Source organism: Anser brachyrhynchus (genome assembly GCF_964034855.1).
Source record: "Anser brachyrhynchus genome assembly, chromosome: 1".
NCBI lineage: Eukaryota > Metazoa > Chordata > Aves > Anseriformes > Anatidae > Anser > Anser brachyrhynchus.
In genome coordinates this window covers 35,848,071-35,870,031 of record NC_137694.1, presented here as the reverse complement: position 1 = coordinate 35,870,031, position 21,961 = coordinate 35,848,071, and the positions used below count along the sequence as shown (strand labels likewise).

Below are 21,961 nucleotides of genomic sequence, written 5' to 3'. Positions count from 1 at the left end.
CTAAATTTTAAATGGCGGTTCTGTGCAAACCCAAAATAGTGTCAGAAATGGCAATGTGCATTCCCAAATGATGGCATAAAAAAGAGATTAGGCAATATTTACTATACTAGGGGTAGTGAACCTGCTACTCACCTGTCTGGAAACCAGTTTTAAATGCCTCCATTGTTTTGACTTGCCTCGACACAAACAATTCTAGTGTTTGACCACCATAGACCTTGCAGTGAGGGATACAAAGGCTTTTAAATGGGTTTGAATGTGTTTGGTTATTAACAAGAAGCATTCAAACCTCACTTTGTTCTCTGGAACTTTATTCATGTTCCTACATCAGGGAACAGATGACACATTTTCAATAAAATATTAAGCAAGGGCAAACCATCCTATGAGAGCACGAAAAGAGGAGGTTTTGCTGCCATGGCCCAAATGCTGAGAGCCGTCCACTGTGAGCTGCCTTTCCATTGTTTTAACCATACCCAGTATCTGACCTTGAACTTATTGCTTGATACAGCAGCGTGAGAGAATGAAAATACACAAATGGCATAACACTGCTAGAAAGGAACAAAAGTATTAAATTGACCTTGCTTAGAACATCTTTGAGTATTTCAAAATGAAGCACTGAGAGATTCTGGCCCTGAGGAAAAAGAGGCGATCCAGAGACAGCCCCTTCTTCGCTTTTCCTTGCTGTCAATCCAGTCCCTTCCCTCTCCCCCTTTTGAGTGTGTGGTGCCCACCACTGGGGACCTGCTGCTGTACTTCTCAGCCAGGCAGGCAGCAGCTCTGCCCTCATCACTCTGATGGTTTTGCTTAGTGCCAGTGCAATGATGCAGTTCTACCTATTTATTTTTTCTTTCTGGCTTGCTGAGACCCAGCATTTCTGGGGAATGTAATAGCTGCAGCACAGTATCTCAGCAGTACCATCTCTGCTGATTGCTGCTGCTGCTGTATTTGTCTGTGTGGATAAACCGAAGCTTCTCATGGGCTTTTCTGATTTGTGTGTAGTGCGTGTGTGCGAGCGCATGTTCAAATTCTGGAATATGTCATTCAGTTCCTATGCTATCCACGTTTCAGGATCTCTTAACTACTTTGTTAAAGGGAAGCAAAATTAGCTTTGTTTCCATATTCCCTTCTCAGTTAAATTCAGTAGAAATGTACTAGGGCAGCAGGAGGAAAGACAGAGCACCTGCCACCTCAATTTAGAGATGTGGGAAAGCAGGAAAAAAACACAACATAACCTGAATTTTATTAGGAAGTAAAATATGTTCCAACTTGCTTTCCATTACACCTCTTCTCTTAACCATCTCTTCCTTCTCTTCCCAGAGAGGGCTCCAGTGCTTTATTTCCTCACATTCTCTGACTTGTTCTGCCCATATGTGGACACCTTGCACAGAAACCAGCATTAAGAAACAACCTCTTTATGCTGCCATCTGGGCAGCCTAGCGCTTGGAAGTGCAGTGGCCTCAGGCAGCAGTCACATTTGGCCTTCGTGCAGCATTGGATTTGGAATTGTCTTTGTAGAGGTAGGGAGGCACGTTGTCTGGTTTCCAGACCTGGAAAAGGGGAGGCACAGGAAGTGAAGCCTCACAGTGAGTCGTGACATGGGGAGAATCCAAGTCTGGCTTCTGTTTCCGTGCTGTAATTACAGAGTCCTTTCCAAATCTGGGGGCAAGGTGGTGAGTTTTCAGTGTATTTACTGCCAGGGTGACAAAACTCTGTTATGGCGTGTCCACCAAAATTTATCTGAAGGCAAGGTAAGCGTCCGTGTGACTATATCCAGAAACAGGCGTAGAAGTAATTTGGGGGTGGTATGAATTTACATTTTGATAGAGCGCCAGGCTATGGGAGGAGAAGTCATGTAGCCAAGACTGACAAATGTAATCAGGATTCAGTGGCTCAGCTGTTACGAGACCAGATTTGGAGGACTTCTGCAGGTTGGTGAGCTCTAGAGAATTGAGCCTTTTATAATGAACTGGAGTAGCACAAAGCAGGCAAGCTATGGCTGAGGCTCTCTGGCATGGAATTAAATATTTATTTTTCATAATGGAACAGCTCATTTGAAAGCTTTCAGCAGGAAATTCTGCTTTTTAAAGCTCAGCAAGAGCCTTCTTGTTGCAGCGGAAAAGCAGAATTTCATCCTGAAATTTTTCAAGCAGCAGCTCAGCCGTTCGGTGGACGCAGTGTGGCTCCGACAACAGCACCTGGCCCTTGCCACTGGTGAACCCAACGCCACCACTCAGAGCAAATGGTAAGAAGGTAACCAAGGAGAATTCTTCCCCATCCAAACACGTTAATAAAATCTTTGTGATGACTTCACAAATATGTCAAAGGAAGCCGTTTTAGATTCACATCTGCCTTCTGGAGAAATCTTGGGGAATTACAGTGTTTAAAGGAACAAGTGAGGCAAGTACTTACAGAAGTAATCTTTGATCAAAGGGAGTCAAGGTGGTTTAAGGAAGCAAACATCACGCTTTAGTAGCTTGAAGTCCTTCAGGGTTATGTCTACCAGAGAATTAAAAAAATAAAAATGCCGTAGATGATCTTGCCTGAGCACTTTGATTTCTGAAAAAAACATTTGAGAAACTGTTCTGCATCACAGGTTATTAATATAAAAGATATGAAGCTATAGACTAAGTGGAAAGTTGGCACAGTCTACTGGAAATTGGCTAAAGGGCAGGAAACAAAGGGTGGCAGTAAAAAGCTAAAAGGAGATTAATTGGTGAGTGCTGCAGGGAGCAATGTTGGGACCCGCTTTTTATTATTTACATATAAATTACTTGGAGGGTGGTATTGAAAGATCTCGTCGTTTGCCAGTGGAGCCGCACTGGATAACACTGCACATAAAAAGGGACAATACAATTAAGAAAGGGTTTAATTTATTGAAGAGACTGAGTTGATCAATAGTGCAGGCAACTGAATGCGGACTGTTGTGTGGCTTGAATTCCCCCAGGCAGGCTGCTTGGGAGCACCTCAGAAGGCTGCAGGCTCTTGTGCCACTTTGTCTGAACAGTTTTCACGCCACAGGGACTCGTGTTGGCTGCCTCTTACAAACAGAACTGGCTGGCAAGTCTCAGCGCCTTCGCAGCGCTGGTGTGGTCCTTTGCATGAGCCAAACACAGGTTTTGTCCAGTGGGTAGGTTGTTTGAAATGTAAATATAAAACTGGCCCACCTGCCTATTTGTTGCTTGCCCAAAGCATTTTACTCAGCACTTCTAATTGCGAGTAGGCGAGCAACATTAGAAAGAAATACCTGTAATGAAAAAAGGCACTGTGTGACGAACTGCGCAATGCATATTCAGAAAGGTGTTGTGTGTGACTGTGGGTTTGGTGGCGAGTGTCCACTGCTGAATTTCAGCAGAGATCTGTAAGTACCAGTCGAGAGAAAATGTGGTGTAACCCAACTCTTACTGTCACGGGTGTTGGTGCTGCTTCCTTGTAGTTGGCTTTTCGCATTCGCTGATTGTTGAAGTCAGATTGAACCACTTCACAGGTCTCCAGTTCTGCTGCTCCACGTCAAATAGGACATCAGTGGATGGTAGAAGTATGGTGACCTAACTGGAAGCCTTCAAGGGGTGTCCTGTTGCTCCAGAGATGTTACAGAGGGCAAAAGTTTGCCAGGGCAGTAGAAGGGGCTGGGAGGCTCAGGGGAGCTGGTGGCAGGGCTCTGTGAAAGGTGGAAGCTGGCTCGTTTCTGCACCTGGTCCAAGCAGTCTGTAAGCATAACCTGAACCTATGATAGACTGGACAGCTCTAAAACAGCTCGTTTTTGTCAACAATGTACAAGATTGTGATGTTAGAAGCTTGGTTATTTGTACGAGGTGCTTGCTGCTCAGTGGATCCCTGAGCTTTAGCCACGATGCTATCTGAGATACTTGCTTATACCTAGGAGACTTGACCAGAATGTGTGGTACGCTTGTTGGTTGCTGCATTGCCCAGTTTATCCCCTGAAGCCCAGTAAACTCTGGGCTGTTAAAGGTTAACTAAATTCTGGGAGATGACAACTGCTGCCTTTTGTGCAGGGGGCTTGAAAAGAGAGCTGTGCTGCATATAAGGATCTTTTCTATAATAGTATTCCCACTCAATCTGAATAAGGAGATATGCTCTAATGAAGAGAGTATCTTGCCTTGACTTTAATCCTCTCCAAAGTCCTTTTTCAGCTGTTACCTTAGATAATGAAATGAAGGTTACATTTTACAAATGACCTTTTTGTGCTTTTGAGTGAAAGGCAAACAAGTAAGGATCAGCAGTGAGGTCTAGATGATTGTTTCTCCAGAGCTGCTTGCAGTCCCATAAAATCATAATTACATTAAAAGGTCCAGGCATTTTATGTGCATTTCCTGCTCCATGGCTCCTAAGGGGAGAGTGCACCAGGGGGGAGAATAAAACAGCTCCATGTCTTCTGGCTATGCCAAGTGCTTGTCTGACCAATTTGCTGCTGTCGGTGAAGCCCAAGGCTGGAGCAGGATGTGTGACAAGGTGTGCTGCTTCCAAACTTCAGATCATCGTTTCCTCCTGTCTGCCGTGCCGGGGTTGCCACACTTCTTTCAGATGGGGCTTGTTGCTGTGGTAATTGAAGTGCTCTGGGAGGGCTTTGTAAGGGCTCCCTGCCGGAGCCTGGGAATCGCAAGAGCAGGTGCTTTGTCAGCTGGAATACAGCGTGTGCTGGAAGGAGAGGTACAGCCACCAAAAGGCTCTTTTTAAAATGCTCATGATGACCTTTGCTCATATTTGGGCTCAACTGGTGGCCTCCCAGCCCCTTCTGAGGCTTCTGCCCCCGCTCCTGGCTTTCCCCGGCCCCAGTGAGGAGAGGGCCGGGGGTCGCGGTACGGGCCGTGAGGCAGTGCTGGCAGCGGCCGTCACCCTGGCTGTGGTGCTGAAGCCAGCCGGCATTTTAACAAAACAGCCTAACACAGATAAGCTTGGGGGTTCGCTTCTGTGCAAGTCTCAAGTGAGCCTCTACCCGCTGAACGCCGTAGAGATGCACACAGCCGAGCAGGTAAATAGTTTCTCTCCATTTTGTGGGACTGCTCCCTTGCCCGGGCATCATTCGGAAGCGCAGCGCCTGCCTCGGGCCTGGAAAGGCGAATGAGATACCTTCTGCTATGCACAACGTACGCAATTTATTTGGCAGAGTTAAATGGGTCTGGACAAATAGTGAAAACAATTATTTGTGAATATTTTATTAGAAAATATCAAAAATTCATCAAATGAATTATTCAGCTTCCATTTGACTAGCCCTGCCAGCGATAGGGAAGAGCTTCGCATGCAGACCAGGCAGCTGGGCTGGGGGAGGCTTTGCTTTGATCAGAGGCTTGCTTTGAGCAGCCTCGCTCAGGAACACTTGGGTCCATCCCGGCTGGGTCAACGCTTGTGGGATGTCTCTCATGATGTTTTTTGTGTGTTTTAGGTGAGAGTCTACGACCTCCTGCAGTATGAGCATGGTCCGGATGATGTTCTGATCCTAGCTACTGATGGACTCTGGGATGTTCTGTTAAACGAAGAAGTGGCAGAAGCTGTCACTAACTTCCTACCAAACTGTGACCCTGATGATCCTCACAGGTTTGTGCTCATCTCTGACTTTCTAGTGTCTCTGGAATTAAGAGTGCTTTTTGTGTAGAACATATGATGTAGATAATATGCAGCAGATATGCACCTTTTTATACATTGGATGGAGTCCCTACAGCAAATGTGATTTGGGTTTGTTTTTTCCAGTTATAACTCAGAATTGCCTACCTTCAAAGGAAAGTTGTGGGATCATGGTATCTTGGCACAGGATCCATCTTGTGTGCTATAATAGATCATATGGAAACTGAAGGAGGCTGAGGTCTTAGAAGAACATGACAACAGGTCTCTGTCTCCAGCAGTCACACTTAACTTTGCTCTGGACAGTCTTTTAACACTAAGGAATTGTTTCTTGCTAGGACCTTATCGGTATCTCTCTTACACTCTATACTTATGGATAAATACTGCGTGGTGTGGGTGCCACTCATTCCTAGTCATGCTGTGGCCTTTAAACCCACCTCTGGTAGGGGATGCCCAGTGCCTGTCAGCTGCTGGACAGCTGTGGTGACAAATTAAGTGCAGAGTTTTATTCTATTTCATGTAGCTGGATTCTGTTTAATTTCATAATTGTAGCCCATGTAATCCTCTTCATTTTCCTGCCTTTATCTCCTCTTGGTCAGTTTCTCCCTTTAAAATACACCATCAAGCAAGCAAAAAACTTCCCAAACTAACTGGAGCAGTGTGTGCCTGGAGTGTCTGTCTGCTGCCGAGTTCAGTGTCACTGTGAATTAAAACATCAAGCCGGAGATCAGAAGTCTCTCGCTCCTAAAAGGGAGGATGATGAAAGTGGAAATAGCTTCATCCTCCTCCAGAGATTGTTCTGAAAGGGAGGCGCCTGTTGCTCCTGATTTTAGGCCTGGCTAGCCATTGCTGTCTTCTACCCTCTCTCTGGGATGAGTATGGGTGAAAAGAGCCCTTAAAGCATCCTCAGTTGTACCCGTGGAAAGTGGAGTTTGGGACATAAGCAGTGGGATATCTCAGCAGCCAAGCGAGAACATGCAGGACTGTGTGAGAGCTCGAGTTTCACTTGTTTAGATGTGGCGGCTCTTGAGGGTATGGGGAAAACCAGTCTCAAAATGCTTTATGTTTCTATTATTACTGAGTGGTCATCTTCACGGGGTGAGCCCTGTTCTCCATCATCAAATGGGAGGACGCAGTGGGTGCGGACACCCTGACGGCCACTTGGGTTTTAAGGTGGCAGCCACTCCAAATCACAGGCCCATCTCTACTTCAGCAAGCCATGAAAGTTCCTCTGCCCTCCCTCTGGGAGGAGATCAGGCATGGTTAGTGAGGAGCACTTCCAGGGCACCTGGCACTGTGCTGTGCAGATCAGCTGTTCAGTGAAGGTAGGAGGAGACCAACCCAATTGCCTTCCCATTTTTTCCTAGCACTGTTCAGAGGTGGTAGGGAGCTTTTGCTCTGAATTCTGCATCCCTGAGTCTCCTGTTGCAAACACAGCTAGTATAATGCAGTACCTGTGCCCTACTCTGCCTCCATTGTCTTTTGGTAATTGGGAAAGGTTGACTCTTCCTACAGTCCTGGCTGGGCCTGTTAGCTGTGAACACAGTCTGGGTGCACTGTGTCGGTCTTGTTCCTTCTGGTGTTTCCAGCACTGGAGATAGCCAACACTTCTGTTGCAGTAGGAATGGGAATTCCTTGTTCAATCTGCTTGACCTTCAAGGTGTGTAATTTCTCATCCATTATAGAATACTCATAGAAGTCTTAGTGAAGAAAAAATGTTTTCTTTATTTGATTTAGATTTATTTATGCTGGTTTAGCCCCAGTAATTGTGGGGGATTAGTCTCGTTTGTACCAGTGTGAGTACGACACACTCCAGAATTGGGCCTGCTGTATTACGAGTTAGAACAAACACATTTATTAGTGTTTGACCTATTGGTCTATGAATGGACATCTGAATCGAAAATTAATTTGTTCTTTTAAGTAACTTTGTGCCAGGTCATTTAGAGGCTTACAAATAGTGGTAGCAAGACATTTCTCACGCTAGCTTGCAAAAGGTAATTAGAACAGTCCCTCATATAGTTTACAATGATATTTATGAAAATTACCTTTGTGGAATTGCTCTTGCTGCTTGGTTATAAAGAATATTTAAAGGGTTTAAAGTACTGTGTGAGAGGTTTTATGTAATTACTTCAGTGGTCCAAATGAGGTATAACTAATGAATTTACAATAGCATAGCAGCTCAGACGATGGAGTTGTGTTCATTCCTCTCCCTACTCAGAGACAGGAAAATCGTGTTTGCAGCATTATCAGTGTTGTGTTTAAAGGAGATGTTATCCCACAAAATGTCAAGTTCTGTGATGGGTGCAGTAACAGTCTGTGGTGAGGTGATCAGCTGGAAATGTAAAATCTCTAGGGATGCAGAAAACATGTCAATATGTAAGGGGCTTGCCCCCTGGGCTTGGTAATGCCATGGTCTTCTGAAGAACCCACCATTTGGAGCAGCCCCTGGACCCTGGATCCATCTGACCCAGTAGCCTACTTATTCCCTGACAGCAGCATATTTAACAAAGAGAAAGGGGAAAATAAAAATAGGAAGATTTTAGAGCTGCACAGTACTTATCTATTATGTAATTAGCTCTTTTAGGGAACAATATCCCTCCCGTTTGAATTAGAAGTCATTTTACAGCCTGATGGATAAGAGCTCATAGCCCTCCGGAAAGCTCTTGGGACTCTCTCCTGTTGGTATTTACTGTCAGAGCTCTGAGTGTTTGTTACCCACAGAAAAACATTTCTGAATCCTGTCAAACGTAACATGTGCCTGGGCATCTCCAAGTGCACAGGGAGTGAAGTCTTCACCCAGCCATGCAGACACAGCCTCAGGGGATCTGGGCAGCGGGTGACGAGAACAGACTTGATCAGAGAGCAGCTTCTCCGCGAGGGCTGGGCAATGCTGCGATGGAGCGAAGGAGCCAGGCTTGAGCTGGATTTCTTAGCCAGCTCATTTCTTACGGGTACTGTGGCCCACAAGAGCATGAAGGCGACCCTGAGCGAAGAACAGGTGGTAGCGACACACTGCTGCTTTTTCATACATCATCTGTCTGAGAAAGTATGAAGATGAAGAGAAGCATGAATCTTGACCATTTCCTTCGGCTGCACTTACGCTTACACACTGACCTTGGGAATCTTTTATTTCTCATCCTCCCTCTTGTCCTTCCTCTCTCTCACCCCATGTGGAGATTTATGAGGGTGCTGGGGAGTTGTTCCACCTCTGCTGTGTGTGAGCGGATAAGAAGCTGCTCAGACAACAGCTTGTTGCCCCCACTGCCACCGTTTCCCCTGCAGTACTTTCACTGATCAATACTGAAAGCTTGAGCCAGAGAAAATATATATATATTTATTCTTAAAACACAGAAGTTGTATTACAGCGAGGCTGTTCATTAGGAGGAAGTAGATACTTTAAAACTACTTCAGCAGTTCTCTAATGCTGTCTTGACAGCTGAATCCCAAGTTCAGAGCGCTGGAGAATAAAGCATTCAATAATGGACTGCTGCTGCTATTCATCTCCAGGTACCAGAAACTCGCCCCATCTCCTCTAGTGCCAAGCTGAACAGCGTCACTCAATTCAGCTCTGTGCTGGGAGAGGAATACGTTACCTCGCTGCTGCCTTCACCTTTTCCTTCTCCTCCACTTCAACGTGCTGGTTTTCTTGTGTATTTCACAGTCTGTACAGGAGGATTTCTGGCTTCGTAAAGACTTTTTTATTTTTTATCTTACCCTCTCCACACATTAAGCAGCACATCTTTACACAATAAAGAGCAGTACTTATTCCTTTGTACTCTTTAGATGTGGGGAGCCCTAGTTAATTAGAAAAAGAAGGAAGGCAAAGTTTTCTCCCAGAATGATGGGTTTGCTTCTCTTAAATTTTGACAATAGCTGAGAAACCCTTGAAAAAGATGTTCTTAGCCAAAACTCTCTTAGCATCAGACATGCTGTGAATAAATATTTCAGTTTCTTGCCTGCCACGTGGAGTCCTTTTGTTCTTAGCCCTGCATCTGATTTGGGGATTTGGGAACTGAGGAATGCAAGTAATGTATGTTTGTTTCTTTCCCCTTGGAAAACAAAATTTCATGTCGTTATTAGGACAGTACAATCAGTGCTTCTTGTCACCTCCTGCTGTTACACCTTGAGGTCTTTGGTGCAGACAGATCTTGGAACCTGCAGACAGCGTCTGTGCAAGTGTGTGTGTTAGAGTTCGTGACTTGACTGGTGCAAAATGACCCTTGGGCCCTCCTCTTATGGCTAAAAGTAAATTTTGTGTCAAAACTAGAGAGACCTGGAAATGTTACCACTCCCTCAGTACCACTAGGAGCAGGTAGTGCATTGCTTCGCAGAGCATTATTTGGATTTAACATCGAACCTTTTGTGTTGTGAAACATTGGTTTATTTGCAGTAAAAGTAACTTTCTAGTAGAGCAAGTAAATCTATTCCTGATTCAAAGGAGTTGTTTGAGCTTAAGGAACCAAAATTGTAGAAACAGGACGTAATAAATTGGGTATTTCTCTTCTGTTATCCCAAGAGGGTGAATAATGTCTCTTTTGATAGCATTTACATTTAATAATTCATTCTTTGGTGAAATTATCTGGCGTTAGAACACTCCTTGGATACTCAATTAATAAACCCCTTTTTTGTCCACTGCTTATGATCAATGGAGGCGCTGTTCTTTCCTATGCCTCAGATGAGATCTGGGCAGATCACTTCTGGACAAGGATCCTCCCTAGGAAAGGGAGTCTTGAAATGCCAACCCTTCTCATCCTTCCTGCTTTCTTTAAATTATGCAGATGCGCTCTGCTTCTGATTGTCTGTGAGTTTGGCTTTACAGAGAGCCCCTCATCACATCACAGGCTGATACTTAAGATTTAAATAAAATACAGGCAGACACAATATTGAATGTGTGTCTTTTTTGTTCCTTTTTTTTTTTGAGTCTCTTAACTGTTCAATTAATTTTTAATCAGCAAATCATAGAGAAGCTTGGCTCCACCCAACTAAATTCAAAACATCTCAGGCAGGTGTTGGATTGAGGATTGATTGGAGTACTTGTTCATCCATAATGAGATTTCTTTCGGAGGAAACTTCTAAATTAGCACACAGATGTGTTGATCTAGTAACAGCAGGTAAAACGATATGGGATGACATATCTGATCAATATTGCATTGGGCTAAGGTTTGTTGAATAAGGACTCATTTTAGAAATAATCCAGTTGTAAACAACCGGTTCTCCATTCTGGCTGGCGCAGGGCAGAGCACTATCTCTGCACCACTTCTTGTGCTCTGATACCCTTCAGCCTCCAAGCAGCATCTGGTATTTTCTAAGGACAGAAAATAACTCCCATAAATACAATGCCATTCAGCCCAGCACAGTCTGGGAGTTTTGAAGGAACATGAAACTGTCAATATTTCACTAAATTAAGCACTTGACAACTCACATTCACACAGTTTTCATTGAACTCATAAATGTGAATGGACTGTGGACTCTGTGAATCTGGCTGTATTAAGTTTCTTTTTCTGGTTTCACTATAAAAGAAATTCAAAAATCATTCTTATAGTCAAGGAAAATAGCTTATCTACTTGGTTTAAAGGGCAATTCGGATTTTATTTTTAAATATTGCTTGTTTTCAAATCACATTCTTTATTACAGTTTGTCTATGGAATGAGTAAACCCATATTTATCTCCAGGTGTTTCAGTCCCCAAGTGTAGGTCTCAGTAAACAAGCAGAGTTACTTGTGTCCTCAATTTTTTGGACTACTCCTAGAAACTTAACTTGTTAAAGCATTTTTTTTTTAATATTTTCTGAAAACTTGTGAATTTGGGCACTTAAAATGACCGGTCGCTTTTTGATTGATCATTGCCTGTGAAATACCTTCTGAGACAAAAACTGCTACTGAATTATGAACAATTGCTTTGTGGGGATGTTGTGCTTACCATTTCTCTGCTTCTGAGTAACTTGTCCTTGTACCTGACAAATGTAAGTCTCCAGGCTTTCTTCACCAAGCTGGGTCATAACGCTCGCCCTCCCTGGCTGTGTTCTGCCTTCTCCACAGGTACACGCTGGCGGCGCAGGACCTGGTGATGCGAGCCAGGGGAGTGCTGAAGGACCGGGGCTGGCGAATCTCCAACGACAGGCTGGGCTCTGGAGATGACATCTCTGTCTACGTCATTCCTTTAATACACGGGAACAAGCAGTCGTGAGAGTAGCATCGGGAGCGGTTGCGGAAAGGGGATCTTTTCAGGAAGGGCCTCTAAGAGACGATGTGTTTTTGGTGATCTGACCGGGACATCTCCAACTGATGTAATCTGTTCAAAGCTAATGCTGGAGGGGTATTTTTCTGCCCGAAAGGCAGGGCTCTGCACATATACTGTATATGATTAAAGATAACCCTTAAGATTACAACTCCCCTATAGAAAAGGTTTTGGTGCTTAACGGGAATGGGATTTAAATGCTGCTAGCATATTATGGATTCTGTCATCCCTCCAGGTGAAGACATGAAATATGAGTTAATTTTTTTCAGTTTACTATGTAGCTTGGAAGAGCCATTTCAGTTCTGAAAGTAGAGGTGGGTATCAGAAGCCATGGAGACTCCTGAAGTCTAACCCCAGATATTCAGAGTAGTGACTTGGGTTACATCTCATTTAAAAGTACTTTTATAGATATATATATATATGAGACTCAAAAGTTTTCTTCTTCCAAAAAGTTGCTTTCATGACTTACCTATGGACAACTGCAAACTCGTGTAATCCTTTGAATCCCCATTTTTCCTCTCGTCTCTTCTTCAGTAGACTATACTCCTGTATTTTAGTAGGAAAACTGAAATCGTTTTTAGTGCGACTATACCTGTTTACTGCAGCTAAAACAGCCAGCTGCAAAATTGTCCAGGAGAAATAGGTCACAGTCTTGTACTGCAAGATTTGTTCTGATGCGAGGAATTATTTGTCGAGATTCCCTGTTGTGTGTATACCATGCTTATACAGAGCAAGCAAACTCAGCTTTATGTGATGTTTACCTGGAGGTCGTGGTTTCTTTGGGATCAGAGATTTTCATTCATTGAATGGGTCTGTCTGCCTTATCCTGTTGAAAGGATCCCTGAACACACAGCTTTTGCATCAGCTGGGATTCGGTAAATTTATTTGGGCTCCTGAGTATATTTTCGGCTGGATTTCTACTTGAAGTGACGATATTGTTCTGGTTATCAGTTTGGGTACACAGATAGTGATCTGTTTAAGAATGATTTCACTTCTTCCTGCCTCACTTACTATTCAGCATATTCCTGCTTCCTGCTTGACTTGGCGATCAGAAAGTGTCAGCTTATAACTTTCTGTCCTCTCAGTTGTTGAGGACTGTAGTTGAGGATCAAAAGATCACTGTGATAGTTACCAGCCCTTCACCCTTCACTAGCTTCATCAGCTTTTTTCTTAGCAGTACTGAATTGATTTAAATAAAGAAAACCTGAGTACGTTATTGGAGTAAAAGCAAGTCCAAGGGAGTAACAACTGAGCAAATCTGCAGCTTAACCTAGCTGCCTGCTCTTCAGACAGACAGCTCTTCACTTCATTGGCTGCAATTAAAAAAAAAAAAAAAAAAGGAAGGTTCTCATATATAGGCAGATGTGTCAGCTGGGGAGCCAGATTCAACCTAAATTGCTCCCAGACCACGTTCTTTTGGAGCTGCTAATCTGGCTTGTACATAAAAGCTACTTCTTGAATAGCCAAAAGACAGGGAGCTGACATAATTGCAGAGCACTGACTGGGCATCTCACAAATGTTATATCCTTTCTAAAGGAGAAACTGCCAGCTCTAAGAGGAGGATGCTGTGTCCTTTGTGCTCCCTGAGGTGTGCAGACTTTCTCCTGAACAGGAGTAGCTTAGAGCTTGCCAGTTTTATAATTTATAACGTGCTATGTAAACAAAGAACAGTGCTGTTTGGTATAGCTGCCCAGATGCTTTATTTGATTGCATCCAAAAGTACGTGTGCAACATTCTCAGAGAATTTCAAATGCCCTTCTCTAAGTCTCTAGACCCAGTAGGAGTTTCAGAGATGAGCTGAGCCGATGCGGAGTGTGTGATGGCTCACACATGCAGCAAACTGCATGATTTTAGCCTGGAAACTTCCATGCATGCCCCAGTGCCTGCATATGATAAAGCTGTGCAGAACACTGAGGTTTTATGTTCTAGAGCTTCAGTATAAATCAACCGTGTATCTGATTATGTGTTATCACACTATCTATTCCTTTTTATTTTTTCCCCTTTACATCTTTTTGTATGAGCAAATGGGTGAAAAGAGATCGGCAGGTTTGGAGTCTAGAGTATTTTTCACATGGCCCCACGTATGTTTTGAAGTTCAAGCAAGAGATCTTCTCTTGCAGTCTTTTTTTTTTTTTTTGGCCTAATAAACTTGTAAACATGCTTTTCATGCTCTGTGTAACTCCTGTTGTCTCTTTGCAAATGCAGTTGTGTAGTCCTTTAGCAATAAAGATCCTCTTTAATGAAGAAACTAATGGCAATTCCTCCGAAGTCACGTGAACAGCAAAGAAGCTGATGCTTGCTCTTACCAGCTACAAGCCAGAGTCAAATATTTTGGTACCCATGTGTTAGTCTTCATTATTCAGTAACATGGTGTCAGCATTCACACCAGTCATTATAAAACCACTGAGTACAATGTGGTAGAAATTAATTTCCGGGATAGCATCAGCCAAAATTTAAAAGTGAAATTTCAAGGCAATGGAAAATGCATCTTCTCTTTCAGTGGTGTTTTTAAATGTACCCCTAGAGAGATGGGGCAGCAGAGTGCATGACTCGGTGGGAGCAAATTCAGGGATCAGTTTTCAGAGCAAAATCTCGCAGGCACTAGTATGGCTTTGTGCGTCAGCCTCCAGTTTTGCTGTTCACCTGAGGCATTGCCATCAGTCAGCCTGCTTCTCTGCAGCTGCTGCGCCTACCTGAGTCAAGTTGTGTTAGCTATGAGCTCTTCTCCTGGAAAGGGCAGAAGCACAGGATCAACAATTAACATCAATTAGCATCAATTCTGAAAATTTTCAAGAGTAATAAAAAGCTTTCTACTCAGATGTATGTGACTGAAACTATGCTGTGATGTTTTTTTGTTTTGCTTCTTTACAAAGTCCCCGTTACACATTTACAGGCTTGCCTACCCTGAGTGTCGCTGGTTCATCTCTGATACGCCGCTTTAGCACCTGGGCTCTCACTTCTACTCGCCTTCATTAGGAGCTTCCTACATGCCTGCACTGTGCTCTGTGCTCTGCTTCACAGCATGGTATGAATACATCTACACGCCAAAGCATGGCACGACTAGGAAGCAGGAGCCATTTGTTGGGGAGGTTTGTGTGAAGCTGGTATAACTAAGCGCATTCCCTACTTCATCACAGAGTGCATTACTGGGGAGTCACAGCATTAGAAATCACTGACGGCAGGGAGGAAGGGTTGCTGTGGTCCACAATGCACAATGCCATTTTTCAGTTAGACACAGGATGGATACGGCCACGTTCAGACTTGTAGCTGCTCTGCTGCTCAGGGAATCTCTGAAATCAGGAGCTCATCTCGAACTGGAGCAAGTTAGGCACCAAGTCCAAATCTTAGGTCCTTGGCACATCATCTTAGTCACTGCCTGATGCCGTCAGCACTATGTTTTTGTTGGTGTTTTTTTTGGCTATTGAAGTTCTCTTAGTATCCAAAATTGTTTAAGTGTGAGCAGCAAGGAGCCTCAGCCCTGAGTTACATCTGTATTAGCGCTGCCGTTGCACAGTGCTGTATCCTTGCCAGTGCGTTGGCACTGCTCAGAAAGCTAGGCAAGTTTTCATTCCTTGGACGCCAGCAAGGGAAGGAAATAGTATGCCACATAGCTCAGAATAGCAGACAACGCCATCTAACATTGCCTTCTGGTGCCTGGTCCAGTCCAATTTCTAGAAACCCAGACCCAAGAAGCTTCTACCATTCCCCTGTGAATGCTGTTGCAGAATGTAGGGCAGACATTTCAGAGGTTTTCTCTCACACTACAGCCTGAACTCACCCTTACTTAATTAGATGAAGACAGCAGTTCAGAATTTCATTTACACCTTAAGTGACGCATGCAACTGTCTTTTGTAAAATTAATGCAGTGATGCTTCCCGTATGAACACAGAAGTTTGTTGTCCAAGTGGGCTAATTTTCAATGGCCTCATGCTGGAGAGAGAAAATGTTTTTAATAAAAGGACTTCTGAAGAGCAACAGGTCTAACAAGCTAAAGGAAAGCGGTCATGGCCTGCCATTAGCCATGCTTTTTCATGTTGAAGTTGATTCCATATTAAAATACGACAGGTGAGGTCTATGAGATGCGGTAGACTCTGTGTCTCCAAGATATTTTTGAAGAACTAAGAACTGCACTTGATGTTTTGGCTTTGAGCTTTTACTAGGTTTTAAAGAACACTACACACTCCAAGCCAATCTTCTGTGTTTCTTCCTGCATCAGCATTTTGCTGCCTTTTTTTTTTTTTTTATCTTATGTGCAAATAATTTCAACGCTTGTATCAAACAGGAGCTGCAAACTCTGCAGAACTGTTGTTCCTCCCTGACATTCTCGGTGTGTAAATAGTTTTCCTCCACATGTCTTAGATGCAGACTTAGTGATGTGGCTGTCATAGAGCGTGACCAAACAATGCTGTAACTGTGCTGCTGTATTTCTACCTGTGACGTACTTGAAGGAGGATGCCCTTGTCCACCTCCAGTCTCATTTTTTTATTATTGTTATTTTTTCTTTTTATTTTTTAACTGTTGCTGGTGATGTTCTTTCATAGGTATCTTATTTTTGTTTGGGATTTTTTTTTTAATAGCCGTCACTGTTTTCTTCCCTTCATTGGACAAGTCATCTTATTTTGAGACCTGTAAAACTCTCTAGGTTTTATATGTCCTGAAGAATGGAGGACCTGCTGGAGGAAGATGTTTTGGACCAATGTACTTATGCTTTGTGACTGTGAAATGTTAATCTTTTTGTAACCTAAGAACAAAAAAAAATGTTTAGTAAAGGGATATATTTTGTGTTTTTTGAAACTTTTCAGTGCAATGAAAAAAAAAAAGAGGAGGATGCTGAAGAAGTGTATGCGCAAAATTTTAAATAAAATTTTAAATTATATATATACATCTATATCTATAACCATTATTATTCTGACTGTCCTGAAGAGTACCTGAGTCTCCTTGTGTATTAATTGCGCAGCACAGTCAAGCAGCACACAGTGTTTTACCAGGGAAAGGCCAAGTCCTTGATGAGAGTTCTCACACCAGATCTAACGAAGTAGATCCCTGAGAGGTGCCTCAGCGTATGGGGTGATCCGGAGGAGTTCAGCTGTAGGAGAGCCCTGTGAGCTGCACGCTGCTTTTAGGTTATGATTCATTGCTCGGGTTGCCAGCTGCTGTGTTTGACTCAATGAAGAGCTATGCAGAGTGCTCAGCTCTCCGCTGTCTGTGGTATGAAAAATTGGGTGCAAGTTCTGAAATGACAGTGCAGTTGGGATATGTTTTTCCTCCCCAGTTTCTCAGGAATCACCATCTCAAATTCCATTCCAAAGTTTTTATTAGAGTGAAACCGAAGCCGATTCATTGATTCCATCGAAGCAAGTCGTCATGGTAATTCAGCAACCAAAGCTGTAGCTGAAGGTACAGAAGAGGCGGGAGGTAACACCTGCCTCTTTGCACTGTACCAGCACAGCCATTGGCAATGTCCTTATGTAGCACAGGGATGAGATCTGGGCGTGCTGTTTGCTGTTTGCCTCTTCAGATGTTGCCTTGTAGCACTACTACTTCTCCCCATTATTATTTTAAGAGCAGCGAACACATTTCTTCTGTGTCACCAGTGCTACCCCAGTTTTTAAAATGCTGCATGTGCCCGGTGTGTTAACTGAGCGTAACAGAGCAAGGATGAAGGATTTGTTGTTTTCAGCCTGGTTCTTCTTACTCTCCTCTAAGTCCTACCATTTACTACTGCACTCAGACCACTGAGTCAGGTTTAAAATTACAGTCCAAATACACTTTGGAGTAGCTTTGCCGGCCTCACTAGTGCAAGCTGAATAAATCAGTGTCGGTAGTGTGCAGTGACAGGGTGCTGTCCCACGCCAAGTGCGCCTAAAGGAGCATGCTCTGCATCGTGCTATTGCTTTTGCGTCTCTTAGACCCTAAATTGTGTCAGACTGTAGCTCAAGTAAGGCTCATTATTTTCATTTTTAGGTAATAGATACAAGTCTTCAGATGTGGACATCAGTTTCTATAATCCCTATATGCAGTAAGTGCAATAATACTTTCATATTCTTATACTGAATGTACATTGTTACCTAAAGCTATAGAAGGGAACAAGCCCAGTAATTTATTGTATTTTGTGCAGTTGCTGTAAAACAGAGGCCTGAAGTTTTGTCTTCTTAATGTACCCCTATACAGCAACATACCTTCACAAAAAGTTTACTTTTTTATACTCTTACACTGCAGCTTTTATTGATTCCAGAGTCACACTCGTGCTTTCCAGGAATGCTTATGTAAACCGAAGTTACTGCACATCCTGTTCTTATTAGAAGGAAAGATGAAGGATTTATTTATTTATTTATTTATTTTTTAAAGTAGGTTCTTCCAGTTTGCAAAACAGAGGATGGCATAACTTTTTAGGTAGATACAGTGACCTGAGGAAATATTGTGCTTTGAGGACAAGGCTAATAAAAGGCATACGATCAAGGTAGACAAAACGTGTCTACAGGTAGAGAAAGGATGATTCAGAGACTCCTGTTTAATAATTTAAGAATAATTAATCATGAATTTGAAGCTGCAGGAATATTCTTCAGCACTCTGCCACAAAATACTAAGGGGAGAGGGAGGAAGCTGCAGTAGAAAAAATAATTAGATCTTTCCTGCAGCTAATTTAAGACTGATTATTTAGATGCATAGACTGATGAGATCTCTGAACCCTCATGAATTTTAGGCCACCTAAGATTAGAACTGCATTGTTTTTCTTGGGCGTATTACTGCATAATATCTCAGTCTCTAAAGAGTCAAAATGTCCCTGACCTTTACTCCTGAGCAGTTATTCCCTCAAGCAATAGAAGGCAATCCTTCATGGTGTTCTGTAAAGACAGCTCTACAACTGACTGTAATGATCTGGTATCGCCCCTAAACCCAACACTCATCCCTGGATTTACCACTCTGTGTGTTTCTGTGTGTGTATGTCTTTATTTATTTATTTATTTTTTCTTTTCTATGGTAAGTCAAGACATTTCCCTGCAGGCTCTACCCCAGCATAGGGTTCATTTATGCTGTGGGTGTTATTTTTCCTTCCTTCCTTCTCCTTACCATGCTCCTCTTTAATTTAAAATATTTTGGAGCAGGTAGCCGTTGTTTTGGAAGAACCACTGAGCCTTTGGCTCTTCACCTCTCCCCACCTCTCATCTCCCGTGGCAGCTGATGCTCACCAGCAACGCAGAAACCACTGCTAGCCGAAGGGAAGCCCAGCGGAAAGGGAAACAATTCCTTTTTTATCTTTTACTTAATGTGGCTCATTACCTCAAAATGAAACCATACATGCATGTAATATGTGAATTCTCCTACTTTAAAAGGAAAACTTTTATGGGTTTTAGTTGATTTTTGGAGGGCTCTATTTTTGAACCTTGTTGCCCCAGTTCTTCGGCCCAACTATTCTGTAGGGAAACTACTTCTCAGTAACTGAAGAGCTGGCTGGAAGAGCCACACAAGCTCAGATGAAGCTTTTGGCTTCCAGTGTGATAATTGTCACTTATTTCTGTAGTTATTGCTACAATTTTTCAGGGACTAAGCAGAAAACAATGAAATTTTGCTGTTTTTTTTTCTTTAGGAAGGTAAGACAAGCATAGAGACACTGCAATATATTGAAGTAAAATTACAAGAAAACACACTTTTCCCATGAAAGTAGCTGTTATAGACAAATAACAAGACAGCCTCTTCATCAAGTAGCACAAACTGTTCCTCAGTTTCGCTGCACAGTATAATATTCAATAAAAGACAGGGATGTAAAAGCAACTGGCACACCTGCAGTCATTTTGCTCTTTTCCAAAATTCAGACTGCGTCTGCCCATCCAGAGCTCTGAAATGTGTGTTAGTTCAATTTTTAATCCTAAACCCCGTTGCAGCTGGAGAGCCTCAGCGGCTGTGGGCTGTGGCAGCTGTTCCACAGTACAGGGCAATATCCTAGCACGTACTGGGATGGGATGGGGTAGGCGAGAGGATGCCAAATCCAGTTGCGTTTCTCCTAGATCTAGAAGCAGACAAACCAATTATTTAAGTAGGAAATCGCCAAAGAATGTACAAAAAGCAGGGAACTGCTACATCCTCAAGTGAGTTAGACCTTGACGCTGAAAGCTGCGCTCATCCTCGAGTTGTGCCTGTTTACTTTTGTTCCTGGGTAGGTAGCACTGGTAATTGCACCAAACATCTTATTATCATCCTCCAGCTCTCCCAAGCTGGCAGCCAAATGTCAACTGCACCTCAGCTCGCTGAGAACAAGGTACTCCAACAACAAGCAATAAACTTCTTATGCTGCATTTGCTGAGGAAGAAGTTCACGTTGCTCTCAGCCAAATAAATAGTTTGGTGGTCTTTACACACATGCAAGCATGCACACACCTTTTAGTACTTGTTGTCTACCAGCAGTCATGCAATGTTATTTTCCATCTGAGCCTTTATAATATTTTATAAGAGATGGGACATCATTCTTCCCCCTTCTCTGCTTGAGCACTAGCATATAAGCAGTTTAAATGAGCCAGACAAGAAGCAAAACACACCCTTCAAACTGAGTCTCATGTCCAGACATACAAGTATTTTATGAATGGGAAAAATATTAAACACAATGCTCAGACAGTAAATCTTTCTGTGGTTACATTTTTCTGAGAATGGTGTTTTAGAGAAGGTCTGTTTAGCTCCAAAATTAAAAAAAAAAAAAAAAAAAAAAAAAATAAAGATTACAGTTATGTAAAACTTCCAAGTAATGCTTCTCTGCTACCGCTTCTGCAAAATTTCCCTGCTGATAGCTTCACTGGGAAAGCAGACAGAGGGGTGCTCAGGCACTCGATCAGTTGGGAATTGCAAAGGACAAAACCCAACTAACCTGAAGTGCTGAAGTTAGCTGAATGGCACAGACTGAGTGCTGGTAAATAAGCACATACATAATGTTATATTTATATATTAATTATATAATTTGTATGTATTATCTATAACATATTTTATATAGACTTATGAATTCAATTTTCTGCATCTATGTATGAAAAAATATAGCAAGGAACTTTGAACAGCAACTAAGATATGGGAAAGTGTGCTCTGTTTGTGCATGTTCCAGGGGCTGAAAGAAAGCGGTGGTCTGCAAACACCCCCTTTTTAGCTATCTGTTACCCAGAATACAACCACGTCCACATTTGTGCTTTTGTTAACAAACCCTCCATCTTTTAGGTGCTTGGTCCCCATCAGCCGCTGGCACCCGGCCAGCAGCAGGCATTTGAGCCTCCTGGGCATGAGCAGAGATGACTGTTGGTGACCTGTGAGGTTAAAGAGTGGTCGCGTGGCTAAACAACAGTAGGACAGAAGCAGCTAGGTAGAAGGTTAAATCCTGCAGGAAATACTGCCTTTTTTTTTTCTTTCTTCTTTTTCTTTTTTTTTTTTTTAATATATGAAAGCTAATATTTGCACACTATCCAAAATAGGATCAGGAGCAAGAACACCAAGTCTTGTAAACCTCTCAGTACAGCCACTGCTCTGCTCCTCCACCCAGGAAAATGGAAAATAGACTCCTCTCCTGCTGTCCGGGAAGGTAAAGAGAAAGACAAGCACTGCTTTGGTAGCAGTCAAGAACCTGCAGCATGGCTATACTGAAGTGCACGGGCTGTCTGTCTCATGAATGGAGTCTGGTAGCGTGGCTTGAGGATCTGGGGCTCTTGTCCTCGTTGTGCTGTGCTGTAGCTGGCGCTCAGGATGGTGGGTTGTTGTCTCACAACAGCTGAGGTGGATTCTGGTGCTTTTTGCCAAGCCTGTGTTGCTCCCCAAAACAGATGTGCTGAGTTTTCTGGATAAACAGTTATTTTCATTTGTTTAAGTGCAGCCAGGTCTGTAACATGCCAGCCTCCCCCACCAACTGTGCACGCACCCTCCCCTGCCCTCCCCGGTGGTGTGACATGCTGTGAGCAACGAGCCACTTGCTCCCAGGAAGGCGATTCATTTCTAAGAGGCATATTCATAGGAAAAGCGTTTTGTGGGTGTTGCTGTGGCTCTGTGTGACCTGCATTGGGGATGAAGGAGAAACCTCAACGTTGCAGACATATCCCAGGGTTGTGCTCATAAGGCACGGGGAAGCAGTGGGGGGAGGAAAGGAGCAGAGCATGAGCAGCTCTGTTGCTTCATGTGAAAATAAA

General features: G+C 43.1%; 1 protein-coding gene and 1 long non-coding RNA gene across 3 annotated transcripts in view; one reads left to right on the top strand and one right to left on the bottom strand.

Moving 5' to 3' along the window:
- Positions 1-16,692, top strand: part of PPM1H (protein phosphatase, Mg2+/Mn2+ dependent 1H) — a 139,189-nt gene extending 122,497 nt beyond the window's left edge. For both annotated transcript variants that reach the window (XM_080592100.1, XM_080592101.1), the window contains exons 9-10: positions 5,399-5,550; positions 11,613-16,692. In XM_080592100.1, the coding sequence (XP_080448226.1) occupies positions 5,399-5,550; positions 11,613-11,760 (300 nt within the window). In that variant the 3' untranslated portion in view covers positions 11,761-16,692. The remainder of the gene's footprint in view (positions 1-5,398; positions 5,551-11,612) is intronic.
- LOC308195177 overlaps positions 13,868-21,961 on the bottom strand; it is a 34,044-nt gene continuing 25,950 nt past the window's right edge. The window contains exon 2 of the long non-coding RNA XR_013951312.1: positions 13,868-21,615. This is a non-coding gene — a long non-coding RNA (uncharacterized lncRNA). The remainder of the gene's footprint in view (positions 21,616-21,961) is intronic.